The 17,337-nt window shown below is 50.5% G+C and overlaps 1 protein-coding gene across 1 annotated transcript in view; it reads left to right on the forward strand.

Annotated features, from left to right (window-relative positions):
- The window catches only part of CLUAP1 (clusterin associated protein 1), a 57,402-nt gene extending 42,611 nt beyond the window's left edge, over positions 1–14,791 (forward strand). The window contains exons 10-12 of the mRNA XM_009634029.2: positions 2,847–2,954; positions 11,643–11,698; positions 14,495–14,791. Of these exons, the coding sequence (XP_009632324.2) occupies positions 2,847–2,954; positions 11,643–11,698; positions 14,495–14,641 (311 nt within the window). The 3' untranslated portion in view covers positions 14,642–14,791. The remainder of the gene's footprint in view (positions 1–2,846; positions 2,955–11,642; positions 11,699–14,494) is intronic.
- The last annotated feature ends 2,546 nt before the right edge of the window (positions 14,792–17,337 follow it).

A 17,337-nucleotide genomic window follows, 5' to 3' on the forward strand; every position in this document is an offset into this window, starting at 1 on the left:
GAGGGAAGGAAGAAAAGGGCTGGGTGAGGCAGGCCAAAAAGCTGTGTTTAAACCATTTCCTTTCATAAAGCAGCAGCTTGGGGCCCTCCAGCCACTGATGCTGGCTCCGCAGTAGGTATCGCTCCTATCACAGGCACTTAGTCACCACGGGATCTTCCTGCAAGTCCCTCTATCCGACAGAAAGATACCGTGGGGAATTATGTGATGAAATGAGCTTCCTTTTTGCGAGTTGAAGTGTGTTGGGAATGGCTGGAGCGCTGCAGGGAGCTGGAAGGGTTCGCGTGGCTCGGGAGGGCATGAAGCCGTCAGTGTGGGGAGTTAGGAAAGAGCACTTCTACGCACAGCAGAAGGAAGGTGGCAGATTCGTTCCTGTTTATTTTTGTCTTCTTACTGCTGCTTTGTCCTAAGGGAAATACATTTTATAGGATATATCTGAAGTCTGTTACCACAAAAGGTTTAAAAAAAAAAAAAGTTTCCAGAAATGTGAAATGTGAAATTCAAGCCCGGTGTTGTTACAGCCGTGCCCCCAGCCGGAGCAGAATCACATCGCTGTGCCTCTCTGCTGTAAGTCCTGTCCCCAGAGAGGTGTTAGCCGGGTTTGCCGCTTCGGGTCGTCAGCGGAGAGCACTGGCTCTATTAGTCCCTGTCTCAGCTGGCAGCTCCTGCTCGGCAGGTCCCAGCGAGAAGCAGAAAGTGCTAATGGGGACGAAATAGAAGTGGTTTGGCAAAGCAATCGTAAGGGCGCCCTGCGGCATCCTCAGCTCTGGCCAGCGGTGCTGCATAACAGGAGCACAAATGACAAAACCTGAAAGAGAGGAATTGCGGGGGTGGGGGGAGCAAGAAGAAAAAAAGACAGAAGGAAGAAAAAAAAACAAACCACAAAATAAGAAGGAGGGCACTTTAGTAGCAGCAGTGAGAGCCATCGCAGGTGAGAGAGTTTTGCTCTTTAACATACAGAGCACAAACCTGAATCCTTTATTTAGGCTCCACAGGGCTCTTCCCAAGGAGTTTGCCTGGGCCGGGGCTGAACAAAACCCCGCGCTCCTCAATACCAGGTAAACAGAAACAGTGTTCAGGTCACGCAGCAGCGAGCGATTCCTTCACTTGCCAAAGAAGAAAGTGCGACACAAATAGAAACTGTGGCTAACGTTGCTGGAGTCTCATAATCTTACCAGGGTATCAGACACGTCCCTTGCTGTTACATTTTGTCGTTGACTTAATATTGCAATGAAAAAGATAATGGAAAAATGTCTAATATTTGTATATTGGCCGATAATTAAATATTGCAAGGATGTGTCAGCTCATTACTAATCATAATTAAAGCAGTTATTTCCATTTTCAGCTCAGACATGTGCGTAATTAAATGTACCTGGGAAAGAATCACTTATTTTTTCTAAATAATTAACAGCTCTCGTTGCTGTTGACCTCACTCAGGGTCCTGTTGGCTTTGTCGTAGCACTGTTAATTCCGTAAGCGCCTGTGGGCAGGCCACCAGACGGCATCAGCTCGGAGCTGTAGGATCAACTGGCGTGGAGGGGCTCATCTCCGCACGAGTTCAGAAGCTGATGGGAGCTGAGGATCAGGCTCATTGATTGAATGTTTGGAGAGAGAAGTCAACCTAAGGTTTCTAGAGCTTGGTCTTAGTGAGCCGAGGAGCTTGCACAAGCAGGCTGGCACGAGTGAGGAGAGAGGGGGAAAAGCTCATGGGATAGAAGGAGACTCAAATGGAGCAGAGTCTGCTCCAAGCTTCCCACGCACTCCTGCGCCCAACTTTCTGCCCGCTGTTTTGCTTCAGAATAGGCTCAGAGGAGAATCTGTTTGGTTGGCCGTGCCTGTGAACCTCAAGGTAGGGCTCATCCAGCTGACGTGGAGAACAGTCTGCCTTTTCCTTGCAGGTACTTTTAAGTATCTGAAGACTCTTGTAATCCTTTCAAACATCTGAAAGCCAATTTAATGTAAGTCCTTTAGGTTTGTTCCAGTTTGTGACTGGGGAACCGGTAGTAAGGGACTAAGAAGGCTTTAGTTTGGACAGGAAGAAGGAAACAAAGGCAGATTCTGAAAATATTGGAAGAAGTTCCTGCATCTTGGGACGCTTTCCTGTCTCTCCAGCCATCTTGGGGTTGGCTGTAACTGCCTTCGTTTATCCAGGGATGTCTCACCGTGCTTTTCTAACCTAGGATTAAGTGAAAGGCAAAGAGTCTAAGGGGATGGGGTTCGATATTGCTGGTGTCAGGGGAAAAGACTAGGAGATGTATCGATAAGCCCATGCTTTCCAAATGCTTTTAAAAGATTTTTATCTTTAAATCAGTTGCTGAAATAGCCCCTTCTGACTGTAGGTGTGCTTCATACCCAGAGAGTGTATCTAGAACAGCGCTTTTACTGTACAACCTGAGGCTTGTTCCAAGACAGTTGGTTATATTGTTTGCTGCGTCGGCACTCGTGTCAAAGGCTGCCCTCCCAAGGGTGCGGCTGTTGGCGGTTTCCCTGTGCCCATCAATAGAGTCAATGCTCTGTCTGCAACTGCATTTTTAATTAATCTTGGACTTGAACAAAGGTAGAGACTGCTGGTGTCTCTTGCATCCAACTGCTGTTCCGAGGTGTGGGCTGGTTGGAGTGATATTGATCATCTGCTTTTGTTTTAACCAGATAATGACCTCCCAAGGGTGCGGCTGTTGGCGATTTCCCTGTGCCCATCAATAGAGTCAATGCTCTGTCTGCGACTGCATTTTTAATTAATCTTGGACTTGAACAAAGGTAGAGACTGCTGGTGTCTCTTGCATCCAACTGCTGTTCCGAGGTGTGGGCTGGTTGGAGTGATATTGATCATCTGCTTTTGTTTTAACCAGATAATGATGATTCCGATGTAGAGATTCAAGAGGATGAAGGATCCGACAGTGAAGTGGAAGACAGGCAGATCACGAAGCAGCGCACCGCCACGGAAACGCTACTGCGAGGTATCAAAACCTTTCCTTAGTTGCCTTTATTCAGAAGGATACGCTATTAGACTCTTCAGGCAAGGACTGTTGGCTCACTTTTCTAAGGTTACCCATCCTCACCTTGGGCAAGTCACCCTGTTGCTCTAGCTGTAGCTACGCTGTGAGGTTAACAGCGAGCACGCTGTCCGTACCGCTGGCTCTGGGTCAAAATGCCGCTTCTTGTTTAGGAAAACTCAACCTTGGGATATCTCTGCTTCTGGTGTTAGAGTGAGCTTACTCAGTCCTGCCCGTTCTTACCTGTCCAGAACATACGAACAAAAGCTTGGACTGTATCAAGACAAGCTTTCCTTTGGGAGCTCCAGCCCAGCCCAGAGCACGTGCTTAGGTGATGAGCAGTTCTAGCCTCGAAAACAGGCTCAGATCCGCACCTCTGTCCGTGCGAGTGGGCCCCTTTGGGCCAGGCCCCTCATCGGCAGCAAGGTTCTGTCTGACTGCCTGACCTTCACCAACCAAAGTGCTGGAGACATGTCCAGACTTGAGATTAATGTCAGGTTCATCAGCTTCTTTAGAAAATCAGGTCTTGAGCACTCACTGGCCATTTATCGTTCAACACGCCAAGGATCTGTACATGTACTTCAGCCCAAGCAGTTTGCATTTAAAATGTATTTAATCATTAAGGCAGCACGACGAGAGCATTATTAATTACTGCTTTTTTTCTCTGACTCCATTCGAGATATTTCAATCACTTTCTTTTGAAGCTTTGTGTCTCCTTACGCGGTGGCGCTTCTGAGCCGTATTTGCTCTCAAACGAAGGAGAAACAGTCCCCTGTGGTCTGGTCCTGTAGCTGCTGAGATTCAGTTTTACACCTCCAATTTCCAGGATATTAGGATTTTAAGGGAAGGCTTCCTCCCTCTGTCTGTAATAGGTGGGGAGGTATTATGGTGTGTTTTGCCATTATAGAGGCAAGATTCTCAGGGAGAGATAATCTCTCTTATTAGGCCACGTGGTATAATTGAGAAAAATCAACACTTTCACCCTCAAGAGTCCTTTCCTTGGGTTTGTCTAGATGCAGCAAAATTCAAACTAAATGCAGCTTTGACATTATTGCTCCTGGATTTATTCTTTTAGCCAATTAAAAGACTTGAAGGTATAGGATTTAGTCTCCCATGGAGTGGAAAAGAGTGTTAGCTGGGGCAGAATGACAGGCTGCAAGCTCCTGTGGTACAGAGAGAAAATCGAACCCTTATTCCCCGTGTAGGAAGAGGGATAGGCAGTAGCAGGTTAAGAAGGAGGCTGTAATGCACTGTGGAGCTTCTACCTCTATCGAGGTCGGTGGTTCTCATTCAGCAGTATAGCAAATCCAGCTTTAGGAAAGCCGGGAAGGCTTCCGGACAAGGAGGGAGCAGGTGTGGGGGTGAAAATAAATGCCAAACTGGCAGATGCTGGCTTAGTGGATTTGTGAAACTACAGCCTGATTTGTTACCACAAATACACAATTACAGGCAAGCCTCCTTCTTGATGGGAATTATTATAATAAATCCATGTCTCACTAATCAGTTGCTTTTATAACTAAGAGAATACATTGATTTATCATCTGTAACCTTTAATTTGAACGTTGTCATTGTGAATAAAAATCCACATCCCCTTTTATTCTGTCTGGCAATAGGTGAGTGAGGCTCTTACACAATAAAACAGATGCGTGGGCTTCCCTGAGGTCAAGCCGTGAGTTAGCAATGGTGTTTGGAACGAGACCCTTGTTTTGTCAGAGAACCAAAGAAAAAAGAAATTCTTGCCATGCTGAAGGTCTTGACCATCTGCGATGTAGAGAAACCTCTTGCCCACAACAGGCCATAACCAGTCGTTCGCAGCAGGGTGGTTGTTCACGTGCGGATGGGGTGGACATCGTGGTGAAGAACACAGAGCCTTGCCCTAGGAAGGTAGAAGCTGCTAGGCCAGGTCCATCGAGCCCGGTCTTCTGTCTCCAGCACTGGCGGAAAGAAAGTGCCTAGGGGAGAGCATAGGAACTTCCCTCAGGTTCCCTCCTGCTCTCAAACTGCTTTAACCACCATCAGGATTTCCTGGCCTGGATGTGGTTTCCACAAATTTAGCGTAACCCTCAGTAGATTTTTTTTTTTTTTTTTTTTTTTCCCCCCCTAAGAACCTTTCCAGTTTCCCCTGGAACTAAAGTGGATTTTTTTCATCCGTGCTATCAGAAGTGGCATATTTCGAAGTTATGTTGTGATTATGTGTGCAGATCCATCTTTCCAGTCTCATTTGGACCAGAGGTCTGAAATGTGTTTTGGAATCGTGAGCAAATGCAGGACCTCTCCTCAGCGGTTGCGCTGGCTGACTGGGTAGTCTGGGCTTGCAGTGGAAATGCTACTGAATGAAGCAGAAATGATCCACGCTTGCAGAGTGTAAATCACCTCTATTCCACACTGCCAGGATCTTTGAGCTCCTGTAAACCAATTATCCAAATGCTTTAGCTCATACGTTTCCTTCTGTAATGGTGTTAAGGGACTTTTTTGTCCTGTTTGGACCACAGAAACTATTTCACTACCGACACAGTAAGAGCTTCGGCCCCGTTTGGTCTTTATTGTAAGACGACAGCTTTATAAAACTCTGAATGTTTTTTAGCAAACAATCAGGCCAAAGTTAAACCTTGAGAGCGCAGCTCTCTTGGAGCCTCTTGCCTTTGCCAAACTGACCCAGGGGATCGAAGCGGGAACCATGTGCGGGCAGCCAGGTTAGCGACTGTACTTGCTGCCGAAAGGATAAAATCTTTGCCTGTGAAAACCTGGGCTGTTTGACGTAGCGAGAGCAAATAAGTCTCTGAATGCAGCAGATGAGAATGAAGGGGTTTTATTAAGACAGCAAAGCCTACCTCGTTGAAGGAAGGGGAACCGAGTAGGCGACAACCAAAGTGGAGGCGAGTTCAGGGGCAGACGGAGAGCGCGGTCGCGTGTCTCAGTGGACGTGGGCTGGCTTGCCCATGCTAGCCATTCCCGTGCCGTAGCCAAGCTGCGGGAATCCCCGGTCCTGCACAGAGGCAGTGCACGCAAACCTGCACGTATCCAAAGCGTGCTGATGATGCCGTTGGGGCTTTGAGATGATGATATTTAGCCTCCCTGTCTTCGTTTTCTTCTTAAACTGGAGGGTGTGATTATTAAGCAGGAGCTGGCAAGCAGACACTGGGAAAGGGCCAAAGGTACCCTGCATGCTGGGGGGAAGGCTGTGGAGGCTGAATTAGCCCTCATTTTTTCAGTCCTGTAGGGAGAATGGGAGCTTTGGCATAGTAGGGAGAAATGTCAGGTGAGCCTACACAGTCCTGTTTCCAAACCCCTCCATACAGCAGGCAAGCTGAAAAGTAGGGAAGTCCTGTTCTCGGTGGAAATGGTCCGACTCCGCTTGTGGCAATCCTCTCTCCAGCTTGTGGCCACATTCAGATTCCTGCTACTGAATTTCTAGGATGTTTTCCTTCCCTCTAACCTCCCCAGGTGTGTAGAAACCACAGGTGTGCTATCAATACCCAGCGGAGCGGAGGATTCGATTAGGAACGTGCAACAGCTGCCTGCCCTGTGTTGGGCATCTTGTTCACATGGAGTTCCTGCGGCTGTTGCCTGCCTGATTTTTAAAAACACATGTTCAATAACTACTCTATTTCTTCCTTTCTCTCTGGTTCCTAAAGGAAATTATATCTCTGAGTCCAAGACCAAGAAACGTATGCACATGCATTTATCTTTACCAATACAAGATGATAACAAATCTGCAGGCTTTCTCAAAATGTTGGTGGTGTTCTCTGTTGTGGAAATGAGTCTGGATAAGAAAAAGGTGCTGACGCCCGCTGCAATTGGCTAAGCATCATTCAAATGCTGGGTGATCCCATCCCTGATCTCTCAGCTCCAGCTCTAGGGACGGCTCCCTCTTACTGGCACGCAGCTTAGCACAGGATGAGGTCTCCCTCTTTACTCTTCCCAAGTCATTCCCCCCAGTCAGGCTGCTCAGAAACCCTTAAGAAACAGTGATCAGGGTCTCCCCACTGCTGCGGTCAGCGTACCTGGAGCGTGTGGTTTTGGAGAAGAAAGAAAAAAAAAAAAACCCAAACCAGAAGAAAATGTCTTGTTTGGTCATGCCATGCTTGATAACTGAAGCGCCACTAGGGAGGGTTTGCCAAGGCTGCTGCACGCACAAACTTCAGCCGCTGACTCAAGAAACTGCCAAGTGTCCTCCTGATGTCCCAGAAGTTCCAGCATGAATCTCAAAAAGACGAGGAATCTGCAGTTATGTACTCCGTGGGCCTTGCAGGCACTCTGCATCTCACGCTTTCAGAGGCCAAAATAGATTCTGAGGTCTGTGCGGAAGGGAGAGCTGCAGGGCTGGTGTGGCACCAAGCGGGCAGAGGTGGCTCAGATAGGAGCAGCAGCCTCGATGCAGGCTCTGCTGGGCACTGAACATTTCTTACCGTTCCTTTCCGTGTAGGATTTGTGATGAGCGTTTGCAAACCCAGAGCTCCTCTGAAAATCCCTGCCTGATTTCTTGGCAGTTACCAAGAAGCACAGAGCAACAGAAACAAAAATCTTCCCTAACCTGGGCAGGCTGCTCTCTCCCAGATGGTTCTTGTGAGCCCTGGTGTTTGCAGGCATCTTGTTGCATGCGTTTGCCTTGAATCAAAGTCGGTGGAAGGGAGGAGATGAGTGGCAGGCTCTGGGCTGTGCGTTAGCAGGATTCAAGTTCTCCAGCTGCTTGATAACATCTGAAATCAAGGGGAGAAAATTCACAAATGCACCTGCTCTCAGAGGACTCTGCCAAGCCGGTATTGCGCTCCGTGAGCTTTTAAAGATAAATCCCTCCCTTGTAAACTTGACAAAGTGCAGTTTTATCCTGGTGGGGGCTTTGTGCACGCGGCATACAGTGCACCCTGGTGCCCATGCTCCTGGAGTGAATACACTTTTCTAGGAAAGCAAATCAAGGTATGATTGTAAACCTTATAAAAGAATTTTGGAGAGTCAGATTAGTCTTTTCCTCGCCTCTTCAGGTCAAGTGGGAAGGGAAAAACCAGTCAATGCTGAGTGAGCCACCGGGTCTGACTGCCAGTGCTTGGGGAAACTAATCTGGAGAGGGGGAAAGTGGATACAGGCGCTCTTCTCATTTTCCTGTAGTTCTGTGCAGATCTCTGCAGACTCCTGACCCCCAGCTAAAATTTTGTCTGCAAAGTCTCTGTAATAATTTCCTGATACAGCAGCTGCTGGCCAATATTACCAGGCTGACGTAGCTGTGTATTTGGAAACACCGAAAAGGGGGCTGCGGTTTGGAATTCACAGAAATGAATTTGGCTTAACTTGAAATAGAGTTGTCACCATCTCGGCATCTGCTCCCGCCAGCGCTGTCCTGGGCTGTGTGCTTCGTGTCGGCAAAGCTCGGTGCTCCCCGGGAGGGAGGAGGTTTTTCTGTGCGCTTTCAGCCTGTGTTACGGCCGTTGCGGTGCTGGAGAAGGAGGGGAGGCTGGAGGTCTGAAAGGGTGGGATCAAGACAGGCGACTCGCTTCTGAGCAAATTTCCTTTTTGTGGAGGGTGTAAGAAATAAATAGAAATGCGCTCATCCTGGGCAGCGGCTGTAGCGTGCTGAATTAATCACTGTGCTTTGGCAATGCCTAGAAAAGGCTCCTGAGGTCAGGGCCTTGTGCTAAGGGCTACACCCACGTTTAACCCCGTGCACAAGGCAAAAAGGGCATCAGGCAAAAGATTTATCCCGATTTTCCGTGTGTGGAGATGATGCGGAGGGAAGGGAGGTGCCTCATCCAAGGTCACGCCGCGAATTTGCAGTAAGAGCTGGAGACTGAACCCAGATCTCCACTTTGGGAGCAAAATGTTTCCAGCTGCAAATCTGCCTTCCCCTCGTGGCAGGTTGTCCTCACCTCTCGGGTTAAGTGCCGCTGCGTGCTCTCAGGCGCAGGATTAACCTCTACCCGCTGCTGGGTAAGAAGATGTAAATCGTTCTGCTCCTGTGGATCCATTGTGGGCGGCTGCACGGGTTAGTGCGATGGCAAGCACCACACGCAGGGCAAAACCAGCAAACGCTCGCAGGCGTAAAATCCTGGATGCACGTTCACTTCTGCTCTTTGATAGCTCCACGGCTATAAACCCTGGCGACGCACGGAGATGAGATTTGAATTCAAAGGTGCGGTGAATTAGAGCCTGTTCATTACTAACATTTTAGCTAATTAGCACTTCATACAGCCTGAATTCACATTATCTGTAAGTAAACATAACGGGCTCTCGACTGCTTAGGAGTGGCGTGAGCCTCTGTGGCCAGAGTGGTGCAGCACTAATGCTGCAGCAAGCTGAGCCCAGCTAAAATCGGACCCAGGAAATTTCAAGTGACAAACACCCCCCGACCAGCTGGCTCCCCCCATCCTGCTCAGACAGCGATGGTTTCCTGCCTCCCCCCAGCATGCACGGAAATGCATCACGGCTGTCTATCACTCCTCTTGCTCCCACACATAGAAACCTGGGGGTTTACGACCTGAAAATTAAAATAACGCTCCCGCCTTTGTCATGGAAGCTCTTCTACCGAGGTGGAAAATCTGCTTTCTCTGCTCTTCAGTCTCAGCAGAGTGCACAGCCTGAAGCCCCGGGCCCCTGCATCCTGGGGTGTCTCCTGTGAGCATCCCAGGGTTGTGCTACAGGACCTAATCCTGCTGATCCCACAGGCGCTAGTTCACAGAGGTGCTCCTGGCTTAAATGAGGTAGGGATCAAAGCCTGGGCAGAACGGGATTCTCATCTTCCTCCCCATCTAAGCAGTGAAATGCCCGTAAGATGTCCTTACCATTCCCACTGATGGAGGAGCGGCATCCAGCATCCTGCAGACCTTCCATTAGTGTTCCCTAAGCTCTTCCCTTGGCATTTTTGAACCGCCCTACTTCATCAGCTCTCCTTAGGTGATAGCCTGATTCTCTTTTACATTCAGGATCTCTCTCAGCTTTGTCTTATCAGTAGATTTTAGGAGCTCCCTGCTGCTTTCTCCTTTGCAGTAGTAATTCCCTATCTAACACCTTATGCTGAGCCTTCTGTGTAGCAAAATTGCAGTTAAATTCTTGCAGCTATCTGTGGGCTGGGCAAAAATGTGGTTCTGTGGTCATCTAATGACATCAGTTGTAATCATCTCTGAATTTACAGAGTTTAGTCTAGCGTATGGTAGAGCAAAAGCCTCTAAGGCTTGAAGAGACATCCTCTGTCCACGGATGATCTTATAATTCCATCTCTGCTGCCTGTGCTATCAGCAACCAGACGGGTAGAGGGCACCGCTTTTTATTTAAAGATGTCGGATACTTTAAATTATCTGCTGTGACACAAGAAGGGGTTTTTAGTGGGTTCTGGTCGAGTTAGCCAGCTTTTCGCTATAACTAACCCAAATCGGTCTGCAAAGGGGGCAAAAGGGCCCTGCCGTCTTTTGGACTTTGGGCGGTACGAAAGAGGTTTGACAGGATATATTTAAAGTTGCTTTGTTTTCATGCTTAAAAAAAAAAAACAGATTTTGTCTAGATTGGAAAAAAATAAATCCATATTTGACATAGAGAAAGCTCGGGATGAGAGGAGATAAACAGACGGCAAAGCAGGACGGTCGCAGCAGGGCTGTTCAGTAGGCACCCGGTTAGTGCGGAGCGACTGCTGGTGGCTGCGGGAAGCGGGGCTGAGTCCCACGCGCAGGATTTCCCCAGTCACCGCGCTGCTGTACCCCTTCCCGACACCTTCTGGGCTCCCTTCCTCGCAAAGGAGACCATGCTAGCATCTTCCCCGCTTCGTATGGCCTCTACGCAGCCAAGAGTACCAAAGCAAGGCACGAATGCATTCTCCCTTTTCAGTGAACTCCCTACAACCCTGAGATCTCCACCTCCCTCCTCAGACTTACGTATTCATCTCTTGCCAAAAATTTTTGGTGTTTCCCTTGGCACTGCCTAAGATTCCTGTGAGATGTCAGTCCCTGCTGGAATATCGGAAAGGATCTGAGCATAACGAGTTTCTGAAGGACCGAAGGCTCACCGCATGGAAAGGACGGGCTAGCGTTCTCTAGGTACCAAAGCAGAGGAAGGAATATGCCAGTTCATAGAGTTGTGAGGTTGGAAGGGACATGTCGAGATCATTGAGCCCAACCCCTCTACTCAAACAGGGGGGCTGAGCAGGTTGTCCCAGCAACACGTCGAGTTGGGTTTTGGGTATCTCCATGGAAGAAGACTCCACAGCTTCTCCTGGCAACCTTGTTCCAGTGTTTGACCACCCTTACAGTAAAAAAAAAAAGTGGTTCCAGATAGAATTTCCTGTTTCTTAATGTGTCCGTTGCCTCCTGTCCTGTCAGAACTCTTGTACCAGCATAAGGTAGCTCTGGAAATACCATCCTGATGGGAATTGGAGCGGCAGGGTTAGGTTAATGGTTGGACTTGATCTTAAAGGTCTTTTCCAACTGAAATAACTCTATGATTCTATGAATTAGTGTCAGCCTTACCCTCTTTTACCTTCTCCTTGTGAGAGGAGAAGCTCTGAGGCTTAACAAGGGGGGGATTGGGATCTCATTGGGTTCTCTTTGGGATCTCATCCTCTCACTGCCATTGGACTAGCCCTCTAAGATGTAAACTCTGCACTTTATCTTTCATTCTCCCTCGGTGTGAACCATGAGCCAGGCTTTACGGCGATTCTCTTTGCTCTTGCAGGAAGAGCTGGTGCACGGATCGTGGGAACGATGCAAGGTGGAGACACGGAGGAAGATGTAAGTAACCATCCCGTGTGCCTGGAGAGCTTCCCTGATGGTGCTTTAGAATGACAGCCCTCTCCTCAGCTAGAGAAACACCTTTTTACCTGCTGAATCTTTATGTCCCAGGCCTGCTTTTCCCCTCCTTTCCTCCAGCCGACTCCACTCTCATCTGCACAGACACATATTCTTCTATTTTTCTTTTGCTCCTGGAGTCTCTGTGCTCTGCCCTGGGCTTCAGCCTCAGCCTGCAGTGCATAACTGGTGGCACACGGGCTGCGGGGACGCTGTTCTGGGGAGAGGGGATCGATGCAGTGTAGTAGTAGATAGAAGCGTGCATCTAAATCCCCTACCTTGCTCTAAAACCCCGCTCCTTGGCCTGTACTGACAGCATCGGTCCTCCCGTCCTCTGGATGACAGGACAGGGCTGTGAGCAGAACTGTGAGCTGTGCCCCTCGGGATTCCTGCCTTGCAGGTAGAGCTGTCCCACCGCTCCTGGCTTTGCATCTGGTTACGGTCGACCTGGTGAGCGGCAGTGGGTACACACAGGGCTGCACAGCAGGCACGTATTCCAACTGCGGTGCTCCGCCTTTGGCACACGTGGGCAATCTTCCCGTGCCTCTGGGCGCTCTTAAGTGGCTACGTCTGTACTAAGGAGCTGAAGCCAGCTGCTGTGGTATGGCTTGCATCCATACAATAAGCTCTCCCCACCATCCCAAAAAGGTGCTGGCGTCCAAGCTGCCAGCCCGGAGCAGCGGGGCCATCCTGTTCCCCAGGTGATGCTGGAATATTGTTTTGGAGTGTGTACTTGGCACACAGGCCAAAACTGTGCTAGGAAATGGTACAAATGCTTAAAAACTAGGAGGACTGGGAATTTGTGTTTGAACCTGTGCTGGCTGTTCATTTCCTAGCATAGCTGTAGCCTCTCTGCCTCACTGCCCAGCAGACCCCCACCCCGTGCTGCCTGGCTACTGGGGGAGGCACGCCAGGAGTCTGGGTGGCTTCTCTGCACCCAGGGGGAAGCCCTGTGCTGCCGGGGGAATTATCCCCCTCTCTCAGGATGGCCCTGCCTTTCGCTGCCTTCGTGGCATAGAAATTAAGCCTCTCTGCAACAAAGAATTTGCTTTTCAGAAATCCCTTCACAAAAGCCCAGGCGGCACCAGGGGAGCAGAGGGCTGGGTCAGGAAGCAGAGGCTAACGGAGCTAGCACAACTCCAGGGTCCCCAGGAGAAGGTTTAAAACGGGGGGGAATCCACCTCTGCAGGGCATAAGGATAGTGGGAAATTCCTGATGTTCACCACCACATACTGAATGCCATTTGCCATGGCTGTCAGACGCTGCCAGGTTGGCCATGCAAAGCTCTGGGCAGTGTTTCTCCAGCAGGCAGGGCCAGAAGAGAGAAGAAGCTACCGCTATTCAGTGTTCATTGCAGAGACCTGGAGGCACTGTTAGTGATCAGGGGGTTAAGTCTCTTGCTGGAGAGGGGTGAGCTGCCCTTCTTTCTGCTCATCCTCACCTTCTCTCTGGAGAGGATCCCATAAGCCATGCTCCGCTGTTTGCTTCAGCCAGACTGGATGCGGTTAGGGCTGTTTGTTGCCTTCTGGGGAATGATTTATGGCATTGGCTTTCAGAAACATCGCTGGGCAGGGTCAGGAGTGCCCATGCTGTAGCTGAAGGTGGTGTGGCCTTAGTCACAGCGCTGCCCGGTTGTCCTTGACCGTAATCTTGCCAGCTTTGGATGGTCACGCTCTGCAACTTCTCCTTCCTTCGGACTTTCCCATTCGCAGCTTTCTCCCATGTCTCCCTGCTGGCACAGCCCCAGCACATCCAGGTGTGGAAAGCCAAGGCCTTCAGCCTCTTACCATCCTCAGCTGCAGCTGCTTTGGTTGTCTCAGGGCTCTGCCCCCTTAACACACCATCTCAGCAGGCACCAGGGCTGAGAGGCTTGCTCAGGGACCCTTGCGTCCCAGGTGCCTGTGTGTCTGAGATCAGGGAAGGATGCTGGTGAGGCTGGTTTGAACTCCTCAAAGAGTGAATCGGGTTCTGGAGTTGAGAAGAGAGCAGGCTTCAGCCTGCCCCAAGAGCCAGCAGCTCTGTGCCCAGCCTCTGCCACTTGCTGGTGCGGCACATGATGCCTGAGCTTTGTCGCCTTCTCCCCTGCTCCCTTTCTGGTTACTTTCTGTTTTCTTTTATGTTCTTGTATTTATTATTTTTTTTCCCCTGCTCTGCCTCTCCTGTTCTTTCTGCTCTGGTTCTCCAAGGGGAGATCTGCCCCAGCCCAGCCAGGCACGACCATCGCCCAGGCACAGGTGGGTTCCTCTCCTGCGGTTAATATTCTTCCACTGCGCCTTGATTCTTTGGTCTTGCAATAGGTATCGCTTTAAAGTTAAATGCTCTGCAGGGTTTTTAATACCACAGATTCACCAGAAGTCAGGGATTTCATTTTCCTCAGCCCCGTGATGCAGGAAAGGAGGTTTGCAACAAATGGAAGGGAGCAGCTGCTGGTGAAAGCCAGGTGGGCCGTTCGCTCCCAGAGGCAGCCGAGCTCTGGCTTTTCATTATTTCGGAAGGCCAGCAGCACAGCAGCCTGAGCTGGAACAAAACCTCTTGCAGAATCTGCTGCTGCTCCCCAGAGCAAGTGCAAATCTGGATCCGTACCAGTCCGGACCAACAGCCTTCCCCACAGCCCAGGCAGATGGCACAGAGAAGCGGCTTCACCTCAGCCAGCAGTGCTACCCTTCACTTTTGAGCTAGCAAAGCTGCCTTGCCATCTGAGACCTGAATTGGTCGTGAGTTCTGTTTGCTTTCCTGCAGGAGGAGTCGGGGGATAGCGAGATCGACCTGGATGAAGATGAAGAGGAGGATGATATGGAAGACGACAGCATGGAAATCTCCCCAAGCAAATCCAGTCACCGAGCAAGGAAGCCAGAGCCACTGGAGGAAAGCGATAACGACTTCTGATCCTTCAGTACCAGGACCAGGAGGCACCTGGAAATACAAACTTTGGAGAGCACGCAGGCCAGGGGCTGATCTCCGGCTGCTGGAAAAGCGCTTGTAAGCGTAAATTCAGGAGTCGGTAAATAATGTTCATTAAACTTGAAAATTAAACTCGGGTTGCCAGTCTTGTGACTCCCAAAGCATGAGCAGTTTATCCGTGATGAGAACCACAGTAACGCGGAGCGCGGTTATTTCCATAATTGCATTAGGACTGGCCCTGGTGCACTGCAGTGCCAAAAGCCGCGCTCCAATGAGCATCGCGTGCTTCATTGCCCTGCATTTTATTCTCTCCAAACGGATTCTTTTCTGGCTTAATAAAATGGGATGAAAAGCTGCTCTGGGAACACACTTAAATTGATTTTAAATCTGGCTTCAATCTATTATTTATCCTGAACATATCCTTTACTTAATCAAGGGCTCGCCTCCACAAAGAGCAGCACCGGTTGCCCTGAGGGAGTGGGAAACCAGTGAAGGGGTCCTCGGATGCCACCTTCAGCGCAGCATCTCTTAGTGTTTTGGCCGCGCCAGTGGGAATTGTTCTTCAAGTTCAGTGGGCCGTGCTCGAGAGCAGCCGCGCGAGACAGCACTGTAACTAAATCCGTGTGAAATTAGCCCTTTAATTATACCGTGCTTCTGGGGCAGACTGAGATTTAGGCACTCAAATGGGCCCAAAGTTGGGCTTTTGTTCAAGCTATCCTGATGCCATCAGCGGAAGCGTGTTCAGGTGAACGCAGAAGCTGGAGTGTGTCCGGTGGATCGCCTCTTTCTCTGAGCTCTGCTTTAGCGTCGCAATTTGTCTTCCCAGGAGCAGAAATCAGTGCTTGATTAGTTTAGAGTTTCTCTCGGTCTGTGTTCATCTGGGCAGCCTGGAGCCTAGGCTGGGTTTCTGCCCTCCCCCCCATCCAAAGTCTAGAGGTCCAACCCCTCCATTATTGTGCTGAAGGAAGGAATAAGCGTGAATGATTTGAAAAATGAAGAGCTTTTTCATCTCTCCGTGTCTCTGGCCCCGAGGGTGGGACCTTCACACCCAAAGCAGTTCCCCGTCAGCAGAGCTCAGAGCTTGAACTGTCTCGCCAAGGTGGGACACAAGTTTACAGGTAAATACAGCGCTGTTCTCCTGTGGTAACGGGACACGTGTGGACGCAGCGATGTACTGAAACGCACGCAGTCGTACGGGCTTGAGCTGAACTGGCTGATGGTCAGGGTGCCTCTTTGCACCCTGCAAAGTTAATTGGCATTCTGCACCTCGCTCCCTGCAGGGGGGTTGGACTAGATGACCTCTAGGGGTCCCTTCCAACCCAAAACATTCTATGATTCTATGAAAGCAGGCACCAAAGGTGGTGGTCTTAGCGCTGGGCGTGCTGCACAGCCGTTGGGGCGGTCCTGTGGCAGCCAGCGAGAAAGCGCCTGTGCTCACCACAGCCCTCTCCCAAGAGATGAGAATGTCCTGATTTTTAGGACCCGTCCCGAAAAACATTTTTCTGTATTACGAGGGAATGGTCCTCACCGTGCGCTGAGATGTATCTGACCCGTGAGAGAGATTTCCCACGAGATTGGGCCCAGTCTCCCAGTCTGGGCTGCAGTTTCAGAGTTAGTTTTCCATGTTATTTCCTATATTGTAGGTGGAAGCGGAAAGCTGACTGAATGCCTTCGTGCACGCAGAGCCGGAGCCTCTCCAGGCAGCGCTGCCACCCAGCCTTTCGGGTTCCAGGGTAGCCGTGCTCTGGATCGAGCTCCTGGTGCCAGGCTTGAACAGCGGCGCTGTCAGCAGCCACCCCCCGGCGCCGGTGGAAATGTACCCTCTGAGCGCTTGAGTTCTCAGCACGGAAATGTTTGTGTACAGCCAGGTATGTGCATGTGCAGACAGATCAATTAAATATATCTCAAATTGTTGTTAGGCCCCTGTTTCCTGGCGCTCCGGGGCACGGGAGCCGTCTCGGCATCATTGATCGCTCTCTCCACTGGTGTTCCAGATAACGTTTCAGCTCAGTTAGGCACAGGCTTTGAGCTAGACCCAAGCCTCAGTCTGCCTGGAAATCATGGTGAAAGAGGTAGGATTTACATCGCTCGGTGTTGCTGTATCCTGCTGGAGAGCGTGTGCCAGCCCCCGACACCTCAGGGAAAAGCCGTGAGCCCTCCTGCCGCACCAGTACAGGGCGCGGGGTCTTCAGCTGGGGCAGCGGAGCACGGTGCCCCCCGAGTGTCACGGGAAATGATCCACAACCGAGGGACGAAGGCAGCACAAGGCGTCTTCTCAGCTGGGAACCAATTTATTTCCAAGTATGTACCTATCGCACAGCTCAGCCCCGTGTTTCTCCAGGATCAGCCCACGGAGGTCCCTGAAGCAGCCGCTCATGGCTCGGGGTGGACTCTGGCTGGGGTGGGGTGGGGAGAGGGGACGGTGGCTGGAGGGGGGCACAGTTTGGCTACTGGCCCACCTGCCAAGCTGGAAACCTTCTGGAGAGTCACTGGGTCTCTGCCACACGCACGAGGCGGCGCCCAGCACCTCTGCTTTCAGTAGGTGCCTGCCCTTTTGGGTGACCCGCTAGGGGAGGACCATGCCTGCTGCTGGGGCATTGGGAAGACGTGTCCCAGGGTCACACAGCTTGTCACCGATGACAACAGCGGGAGGCCCAAGACGTCCAGCCTAAACTCGAGAG

This window comes from Egretta garzetta, unplaced genomic scaffold (genome assembly GCF_000687185.1).
Source record: "Egretta garzetta isolate BGI_Z169 unplaced genomic scaffold, ASM68718v1 scaffold372, whole genome shotgun sequence".
Taxonomy (NCBI): domain Eukaryota; kingdom Metazoa; phylum Chordata; class Aves; order Pelecaniformes; family Ardeidae; genus Egretta; species Egretta garzetta.